Source organism: Anser brachyrhynchus, assembly GCF_964034855.1.
Source record: "Anser brachyrhynchus genome assembly, chromosome: 5".
Taxonomy (NCBI): Eukaryota; Metazoa; Chordata; class Aves; order Anseriformes; family Anatidae; genus Anser; species Anser brachyrhynchus.
The window spans coordinates 61,065,543-61,075,774 of NC_137699.1; the positions used below are offsets into that span (position 1 = coordinate 61,065,543).

The window sequence follows — 10,232 nt, forward strand, 5'->3', positions numbered from 1 at the left end:
CCATTGACTGGGTCTGCCCCAGCGTAACAAACTTTAAAAAAGTATTAAAACAGACTGTTTATTACAGCATATGATGTGTTATATTAATTTACACAATGATATATATATAAAAACAGCCATTGATGATGTACAGTAAATTGGACATCAACGGGAATATTAAAACTACTGATACTCATGCACGTGACATGCATATGGTTTTTTTTTTTTCAAAAGCAGTTTTACACAATATACTGAAGCTACTAAGCCTTGGTCAGCTGCTCCAACAGTTTATTCTGAACACCACCACAGTCCACACTGGGACTCCCAGGAAATCAGAGCAGAGTGCACTCCAGAGAAGGCAACTTGACCTTGGAGATAGATTTAACAGGAGCCCTTTCCTCATGGGAGAAGGTTGGGGAGGGACAGAGGCCAGCTTCAAGAAGAGAATCAACAAGAAAAAAAAGACAAAAAAAAATCAGGCTGGACTATCAGGAGGAACAAGTTCAAGATGTGGCAAGAGGAGCAGCAGAAAGGGAACAAGCAAAAACATGAAGACCACCCATACTCCCTCCCCCTCACCCCCTAAAACCTTATGACCTTAAGCTGTTGATATCCTGTATAAGACCCAGAACTGGAAAAAAAATAGGCAAAGAAGATCCATTCCTGGAAACATTAGCCTTTTTTTTCAAAGCCTTCTGATACTATGCACTGGAGGCTGTTCACCACTGAAATGGCAGTGTTATGTTTTGTTTTTTTTTAAACAAGTGTAATGGTTTTTATTTCCACTTAAAAGGCACTAGTATCCACCCAAGTTCTGAAGACAAGTGACATAATTTACCTTAAGTTTTAAATATTTGTATAAAAAAAAAATCTGTGGAAATATGTACACAAAAGCACCTTGCTTCTGAAAGCAGAAACAGATACATTCCACCAAGTCCCTTCACTAGACGGTCGTCATGAGCTTCAGGGAGCCTGACCGAAAGCGCAGGATTTTCTTCTTGAGGTTATGGGAGGCTTTGATTTTGACAAAGGCCTTTGCTGCATTTTCATGCAGCTCCGGAGCTGTGACCGTCTGGATGGGGAGCGTTTGGACAAACTGAGACCAAATGAGGCCCCCGCTTTCATCAGAGTCGCTGGTGGTGGTGCTCTCCCCGACGAACTCCACCTCGCTCAGGCTGGACTCGCTGTCTCCGAAGCAGTTCGTCGTGTAGTTGCTCTGCTCGTCCTCGCTCGTGTCCACCACGGTGGAGTGGAACAAAGACTCGCACTCCGCCGAGTACTCTGAGTCGCTGGCCACGTAGGCGTAGGGGCTGACATACGGCAGGGGAACTTGCGAGTAGACTCCTACGCCATCCCGCCGGTTCCTCCTCGCCCTCCGCAGGGCCTCCTCGTAGGAAATCTCCGCCGATGACTTCCACCGGCGGTAGTCGGCCCGCTTGTGTTTTGGTTTGGCCACCACAACCTCCCGGCCATGTCCGTGGGATCTGATTACTGATTTATGGAGGCCGGCAGGCCGGCCCTGGAGGCCAGACTCCGGCTGCAAGCTGCTGCTCCTCTTCCCCCTTGAGGAGGGCTTTTTCAGTTTCTTATTTGTATCCAATTCCTCAGGAAAGCGGCACTTCTTGCCGACCGGCTTGCCTTTCTCCCGCAATGTCTGCGCGCCATTTTCCAGCCCATTGGTGAGGTGCGGCCTGTGTTTCAGCGCTGAGCTTTTCAAAATCTTGACGTTTCGGGTGCCTTTGTGGAGCTTAACGCTTTGCTGCTGGGCCGGTATGTACTGGGCATTCACCAGCAACCCATCGTCAAGGCTTTGAGAAGAAGAGCCCTCGCTTTTGAAATCCAGCGTGGGCCTCTCCTCCACAGGAGGCGAGGAGGAGTGAGCCACCTGCAAGCCGCTCTTCAGCAGAACCTTTTTGGGAGGCTGGCTGACCCTGGTCTCTGGCTGCAGCACCACCGGCTTCCCTGGGCTCTCTTTGGGAGACACCGTGAAGAGCTGGCCGCTTTCCTTGGGAACATCCCCCGTGGTAGCCACCACGTGCCGGTTTAGCTCTGAAGGCGCTGGCTTGGCCCCCCGCAGCAGATGTTTGCTCTGGGCTTCACTCGCCGCACCGGGTGGAAAGGCCGGTGGCAAAGGCACCTTTCTACTCTCCACCTGCTCACCACCCGCCTCCCTCGGCCTCTGCTTGAGCGGGGAGGACACCACGTTGTCCAAAGCGGCCGTCCCACTGGGCGGCAAGCACGCTTGCTTCGTGCTCTTCAGGTTCACGACATTGCTGTGCGAAACCGCCCCAGCAGCCTGCCTGACGCACATGCTGCCGTGTCGCAAGATCCCTTTGGTGGGATCAGCGTTGAGACTTGTCCTTGGTTTGTTAGTCCTTACAGAGTGAGTCTTTCTCTGCACCAGGCTTAAGATGTAGCCGTCTATCCTCTTGCTGGCGGACGGGCACGATGCAGGGCAGGAACCCGGCGGGAGAAAGGCATCGGCTGCTTTTCCTGAGTCTATTTCAGATCCAGCGCAAACGTCGGTAATATCACAGCCAAGTCTCTCCTCTTCTCGCTGGGGGTTCTCAGTCACAGGGAGAAGAAACATGGGACTCTGCACAGCAACCGCATGGAGAGGGCTGGGGTACCGGTAGACGTCACTCCCGTTTTTAGACACCAGATCGCACTGGTACTTTGGATGTACATCTGCAACGACATCGAGGGAATTTGAGTGCGGTGTGGACAAAGAGCGACAGACAGAGCCTGCGGTCTGGTCCTCATGCTGGCCTTCCTTATTATAATCCATCCAGCCTATGAGATCTGAAAGGCATTTTAGAAGAGTTTAGAGAGCCTACCAGTGACAGTCCTGCTGTTTTTCACACACTGTCAGGGGCTCCGGTCTCATCTACACAAGCGGTGTAACGTTTTCACTACGGCAGTGCTGTTCAAACAGGAGAAATCTCTCTACCAGGGTTGCTGCTCAACAGCTATAAAAGCAGCACTATTCTTCTGTGGGTCTCTTCCCACTTGCATCTAGGGAGGGTTCGCGCCAACATGGCCAAATTGTTGAAAAAATAAAAATCTCAGCCCTGATGAGAATATTTACATTGATTTCATACTTGTGCCTAGACTGCTAAGAGCTTCCTGTTTCATATCCAAGCCACCCAGAAGTCTGTAAGGGTCTCTCATGTTTGTGTGTTACACTGTCACTTGTATAACTCACTGTGGGCCTCAGGTGTATAATTCTTATTTTACTTTGCCCAAAGAGAAAGAAAAAACATAGACAATGAATTGCTTCTAGCTTATTGACAAATTTCACTTCCAGATTTTTCCAAGTATGTCTTGGGTCAAAAAAGAAAACCCAGATTTAAATTTATTGTTGTTATTATTATAATTATAATTACTATTAGCATGATAACTATTTATAATTGCAATAATGTAAATAATAATAATAGGTTTGCATTTTGAACAATAAGAGGTGAAAGAATGGGAAACAGGCTCATCTTTCCACACAAGTACAAGGATTGCAGGTCAATACAGCCGATCACCTAGCCTTGGCTCTGCAAAGAGAGTTGTGGAAGAGAAATCCAGTGCGTTTCAAGATGCATGAGTCAGATTTAATGGCTAAGGCACTTACGTAGGAGACAAGCAACCTTACAAGCAAGGCTTCAATCCAAGCACCTAAGATTATTATTTTCTTAGGGTTTAGTTCATTTTGTCTTCCTGGGTAGGGGGACAACCTAAATGATCCTTGCAGATTACTGTCAGTTTTGTTTTCTACCCTTGGGCTAGAAACTTCAGCCAGGGTTCTCAAATTTGAATGCTCAGTGCTTGCCACTTATCTAAGGCTTATTTCAAAAGAGGTCTCACATACTTTGATGAAATTAGCTGATAGAGATGATGTTCCTGTGTGGGCAGGAGAGGGAGAACAGGGAAGGTAGGAACAGGCACTTCCTCCAGATCACCTCACAGTTTTCCCACATTTCCTAAATTCTATGTCAGAGTCAGGAAATGTTGCCAAAAAAGACTTCTTTGAAACGTGCCAGTTTGAGAAATTTCATTCCTAAAAGTGAGACGGTATGATTAATGAGAGTTTTAGATTTCATGTTGTACACAGAAAAAAAAAAAAAAAAAACAGCAAAGCGATCTGCTGGAAAGCCTCATGCATGTTTTTTCTTTTTATGTATGGCTGTTGAAAATCACATATACCTTTCAACAGGGAACATTAAATTACCTCAAGCTGCTCAAAGGATAACTTAGAGGAGTTCTCAGCATCTCAGAAGGAATGTATCCCAGGCTGAATTTTCCCACTTCTGAGTCAGAAGAACATGAATTATTTTGTCCTCGTTTCACAAAAAATCACTATAAGTTAACCTTAAAGAGCAGAATGGAAATTAGAAATACTATGGTTACGAGCATCCTCCACAACCCAGAATGGACTTAAGGCTTTTGAATGAGTACGGCTGCAACTTCAACCAGTAGTGCTCAATCACAAAAGTCCTACTGAAGCAGGACAGAGTAGGACAGAGGAGGCCTTCCTATTTTACCATCATACACAGTAAGGATTGCAACTTCAGCCTACTGACAATGGAAACTCAATAGCTCTCTGCCGGAGACAAAATACGTTTTCCCTTTTCATGATGTCTATTTGCCTGTAATACCTACATGAAGAACACACCTGAGCATCATCACCTGCGTGTTAAGGACCTTCAGAGCTGACAAAATGACTGCTACAAACAGGCCAACTTGTGACCTGCAGCTAGCTCCTTACTCTGTCACTTTTAATAAGGACAACAGTGGGCCTATATTGCATGGCTGTGGAGGTACTTCTAATTATTGCTGTTTAGTAAAAATGCTTTTCTAAAAGAAATCATGAGAAAATAGCCGACTAATGTGTTTATGTGCGTATGTACCACTGCCCTCTACTGGGTAGAGCAGCTGTCATATTTTCACGAGTTTTTTTCATACGTTAAGGGCGACAGATTCACATGTAAGGCTGGAGTGGTGGAAGGGAAATGGGCCTGCCTCATGACACATGTACATGATAGGCACTGGAATCTTTTCAGAGCACAGCACATCAAATGAAAAGAAGAAGGGTTAATCCAACCCAGATACTCCTGAGGCAGTATTTCCAAAGCCAAAGCCACCTCCTGGAGTATGATGTATTCGACCTGCTTTTACTATACCTGCAGATTTAGGGCGTCCATCTGAGATATTCAGTGTTGCCTCCAAAGGGCTGCAAAAGCAAGTGCTAGAATGGCAACTGGATAAACACTCACTGAAGACAGAGTTAGACGAATTCGAGAGCGATCCAGAAGCTCCATCACTCAGCTCATAAAACCCTATAAAAATAAGAGTTTGGATTTATATTAGTTATGTCTACACAAAGTTACCATTTGTGTCCCTAGAAAGGCAGTCATGCTCATGTTTATGTTGGCTTACCCTATTGCAATTAGTTATGGGATTTCATTCAGTCATCCAAAAAAGCAGTGCACAATTTAGTAATACCCTTACTGCTACGAAGAATTCAGTTTAATAGTAAGGCACTTAAAAGTAAAAGAGCACAACTTTATTCAGCATATGATTTTTTTAACTTTATTTTTTTAACCTTTATAGGGGCTCGGGTTTTAACCTTTACAGGGGCTTATGGATTTTAGCTAGAAGGCTCCAGGCTGTGTTTGCCAGCCCACTCATTTAATAGCATATTCCAACACAGACTCCCCAGCTATCACTTGACTACAGAATTTTTTACCAAGTGTTGGGCCCAATGCAATCCATTGTTTTCACCAAAGTTCTGGACATGGATATAATATTTAGGATGACATGACAGAAGAATAGTAAATAATGTGCAGACACAGAAAATCTTATTTCTTGGTAAATAGGGTCTACCCAAGAAAAATACAACACATTATAATCAAGATTTAAATTGTACATTTAGGAAAAAGGAATGCAGATCATGTCTACAGAACGAGGATGCATCCTGGAAAACAATTCTCTTGAAAAGGACTTAGTCAGCATGGAAAAGCAGCTCAATCAAGCTTAATGATATGGAAAAAAAAAAAAAAGGGAAAAAAGAAAAAAGCTAATGAGATTGCTGGATGTACAAAGAGACTAATGAATAGCAGTTGTAAAATGACTTCACCAGTCTATATGGCACTGGTAAGAAAGACATTGGAACGGTGTGCCTAGTCCTCAAATCCAGCACGCTTAAAACAAAGCTAAAAAATTGGAAAGGGGCCATAAAGCTATTTAAGAGCTTGGAAAAATGCCTTGAAACAAATGACTTAATGAACTTGACCTGTTTAGCTCATCAAAAAAAGCTGGGAATTAAAATGTATAGCACCTCCAAGAGGAGAAAAAGCTGGGCACTAGAAAAGACCTTAGTCTATGGGAGAAAAGCATTTGAAAATAAATCAGTATGGGAGCAAGTCAAGTTCAAATTAGAAATAAGCAATGGTTTTAACAGTGCAAGTGATTGTTTGGTGGGTTTTCCACTTTTTAGTGCCATCAAAAGTCTAGATGCTGCTAAGGAAGGTTCCCCATAGTTAAATGCCATTTATTGGCTTCAACACAATTAGAATGGAATGAAATTCAATACATCAGGGATCAGATATTAAGATTCACTGTTCCATCTGGCTGCAAGATTAACTTTGACATCTTTCTCTTGCTGTAGCTGCTTGCTTTTACCATTTTTCCTGCAACCTCCTTCCTAATACACAGGAGGATTGGAACGTTTTGTGGGTAGCCTTGAGAAAAAAACATGACCCAGACACTAAAAACCTAATTAAGCTTGAAACATCCCTCTGAATATGTTGTCTACAAACAGCAACCTTTCTAGTAGTAGGTGAACGTTCCTAGTTGGCACCAATTATCAGAGTGTGAATGTGCAATATACATTTACTGTTTTAGTACTGAAAACTACAGGCTGCTTAATTCCAGGTACTCAGAGGCTCCGTCCTGCTGCACATTGGCCTTACCTGAACTTGGACGACTGTCTGTCTCAAGGTGTTCATCTGTCGTTTTTTCCACGTCCAGACGGAGGTCACTTATTTGCTTATCTAGCTCTTGCAACTGATTTAATAGGCCGGCATCCCTCCTCCTCAAGCAGTTCTGGAAAACAAGATGACAAACGTCAGCTTCTTCAGTGGGGCAGACATGAAGGGGTTCCACAGACTATCAGTCTTCTCCCTCTGAGCATCATGTCAACGTTCTTTAAAAAATACAAAATTACAAACAGGACAAAGTCCTGAAATTCTAGATACATGCTCTGGATAAATACTTAACTGAAGAATTATGCAGGCACTTCATTCCAGCCTTTTCCAGCCAGCTCTACATAAGGAGCATGCCCCACAATACACTGTGTTGGCAAAGCGCTCTTTTGCGAGAACACAGCTGTAACAACAAAGCTGTTTTGTATGATATGGTAAAACCAGACCTGCACATATGAAATGGGTTACTTCAGTGAAAATACAGCTTTGCCAGTGTAATAGGGGACGTTCGCCACCGCAGTGATGCTAGTCAGAGATCACATCTGTTCACACAATGGGACGAGCGGCTCTGCCAACAAGTGTCTGTAGTGTGGGAACCGCCTCGTTCTGCTGCACGGTGTAAGCCCATATTCCACCACAGAGGCAGCAAGATTCCCAGAGCTGGGATCACTGCCCTTTTATTAGTTTTGCAGTGCAGCAGGAAGGAAGAGAAATTCTTCCTCTTCTCCCATTATAATTGTACAAAATTGCTGTGAGATGAATTTTAAGGCTATTTATGAAGGTAATTTGATGGCATAAAATAAGCAATAAGAAATGATTTTGTAAGGCACTCATTAACCCACGGTCAATGCAATCAGTTTCCCTGTGTGTATTATAATGTTGCTTATCCATCATCTGTTCTGCTTCATACTCTTTAATTGTTCTGGCTTTGGGGAAAGTGGGGGAAGCAGGGGGAAGGTTTATCTCTTTTTTTTTTTCTAAGTGCATCATTTGATCTGCGCCCAGCGGTGCTCCAATACACTCATCGCAAAGAGTTTTGATGCTCATAACTGGGCTCGCTCTGAACCCATTAAATCAAGGACAACCCTTCCCTGGGGTGGGCCAGTCCTCGGGCAAAGGGAAAGCGAACGCCAACAGCACAAACGAGGCCGTTTGAAGCCGCGCTGCCTTTGATCACCATCCCTGGAGAACCAAAGGGGTGACCCAAGTCTTCTCCCACCTTTCTGGCCGGAGCTGGGAGCAGGCTGGAAGCCGGGCTGGGGTTCGAGCGGTGCCTGAGGGCGCCACCTACTGCCCCCGGTGTCCCCCCCAGCCCAGCCAGCACCGTGCCTGCAACGTCAAGTGCACAAATGGGAGAGCAGCCACAAAGCCCCTCTTCGGGTGGTGGTGCCCTGGTACTTGGCTACGGCTCTTGCCGAGCAGCGAGATCATTTTTTTTTTTCTTTTAAGGAAGGAAATGAGTCTATATTAGGTGCACCAAAAGGCTAGGATGAAAAAAAATAAGGGGGGGGGGGGGGTGAGGGGAGCAAATAAATCACGCCGTCCAACTTCTCCCCCGGTGAAAGCAAATGCTGAGCCGCGCACAAAGAAGGCCAGGCACAGCTGTAGGCTATTTTCATGGCAAACCGATCTGCCGCTTGCCATCCCTTCCCGCACGAGCCCCCAGGCGCGCCCCCAACAAAAGCACCCCGTATCGCGCGGGGCCCGATCCCGAGCGCGCCGCAGCTCCCGGCGCCTCCTTTGGGGCTCGCCGAGCCAGGAGCTCGCTTCCCACTTCCATTCAAGGCAAGGGGAGCGCATCTCTTGCCTTGAATGGCAGTCGGGCCGGGCAGCCACCAGCAAAACGCCGCCGGGGCTGCGGGAGGCGGCGGCCCCCCGCCCACCCCGTCGGGGTTCTCCCCTCCAGCCGGTCCCCTCCAGCCATCCCCCGGCTCCCCCGGGACGAGGGCAGGGAGCCGCGGGGAGAACGGGGCATCACCGCCCCGACGGGACGGGGTGTCGGGCTGCGGTGCTTTGGTGCCCCCCCCCGCCCGGCCGCCACCCCCAGCACCCCGAGGTCCCGGGGGCTCACCAGCTGCCGCCGCAGGAGGAGGATGTTCTCCTCCAGGAACTTCTCCTCCAGGCTCCGCGGCGGCGGCCCCTCGCCCGGCTGCTGCTCCCCGCGGCCCCCCTGCGCCCCCGGGGGTCGCCGCAGCAGGAGGCTCTTCACCAGCAGCTCCTGCCTCTGCCTCAGGTAGTCCAGCTCGCCCAGCCCGGCCAGCGTGGCCTCCAGCCGCTCCCGGGTGCGCTGCCGCTCCGCCTCCGCTTCGCCCTTCTCCCTCCAGCGAGCATCGGCTCCCCCCGACGGCCCCGCTCCCGGGACCGGACCCGATCCCGCTGTCGGTGCCGGTCCGGGTCCCGCCGAGGCGGCGGCCCCGGGGCTGGCCTTCATCGCCGCAGGGGAGGGGGCTCCGCCGCTGCCGGGCCCTGCCCTCGGGGGGCCGCCGAGCTCCGCGCTGCCGGGGCCGCCGCTGCCTCCGGGGCCGCCGGTGCCGGTGGCGAATGGGCCGCGGGGAGCCCGGCTGCCGCCGCCGCCCCGCGCCCGCCCACCGCCGCTCCGCCCTCCTCCTCCTCCTCCTCCTCCTCCTCCTCTTCGGCCTCCTCCTCCTCTTCCTCAGCTCCGCCTCCCTGCGGGGCCGCCGGGGGTCGGTGGCGGCCGCCGCCGTGCCCCGGTGGAAGGAGCCGGGGGGCGGCTTGGGGGTGGGTGAGGGCTCTGAAAAGCCCCTCGGCGGCACGTCGGGGCGCTGGGCAGCTCAGCGCGGCTGGAAGAGGAAAATAAATGGGGAGAGAGCAGCCCAGGGTGGCGGGGAGAGCGGGGGGAAGGTGGGGAGCGCAGGGGAGATGGCCTCCAGTTGTGCCAGGGGAGGTTCAGGTTGGAAATGAGGAGACATTTCTGCTCAGCAAGAGCAGTCAGGCGTTGGGACGGGTTGCCCAGGGAGGTGGTGGCGTCACCGTCCCTGGGGGTGTTCAAGGAGAGGTTGGGCCTGGTGCTTAGGGACATGGTTTAGTGGTGACATTGGTGGTAGGGGGGTGGCTGGACCAGATGATCCTGGAGGTCTCTTCCAACCTTAATGATTCTGGGATTTTATCATTCTCGTGCCAGGCTGCAGCGTGGGCACGAGGATCAAAGCACCGGCGAGGTGTTGCTGCAAAGCCCGTTGGAGTGGACTGGCCGAAAAAGCCATAATGAAGTGAACTTCATGCAGCATGTGGACTAATTGCAGCCTGGGACATGCAATTAGG

General features: G+C 49.2%; 1 protein-coding gene across 2 annotated transcripts; it reads right to left on the bottom strand.

Moving 5' to 3' along the window:
• Window positions 1-42: 42 nt before the first annotated feature.
• DACT1 (dishevelled binding antagonist of beta catenin 1) lies at window positions 43-9,538 on the bottom strand. 2 transcript variants are annotated; one of them, XM_080592357.1, is made up of 4 exons: window positions 9,022-9,538; window positions 6,939-7,071; window positions 5,148-5,303; window positions 43-2,781 (listed from the first exon to the last, which is right to left on the bottom strand). In XM_080592357.1, the coding sequence occupies exons 1-4, from the start codon at window positions 9,379-9,381 to the stop codon at window positions 923-925; spliced, it is 2,508 nt and encodes an 835-aa protein (XP_080448483.1). In that variant the 5' UTR covers window positions 9,382-9,538; the 3' UTR covers window positions 43-922. The 2 variants fall into 2 exon arrangements, with proteins under 2 accessions (XP_080448483.1, XP_080448482.1); XM_080592356.1 differs by having other exon boundaries at window positions 43-2,667; window positions 9,022-9,530.
• Between the last annotated feature and the right edge of the window lie 694 nt (window positions 9,539-10,232).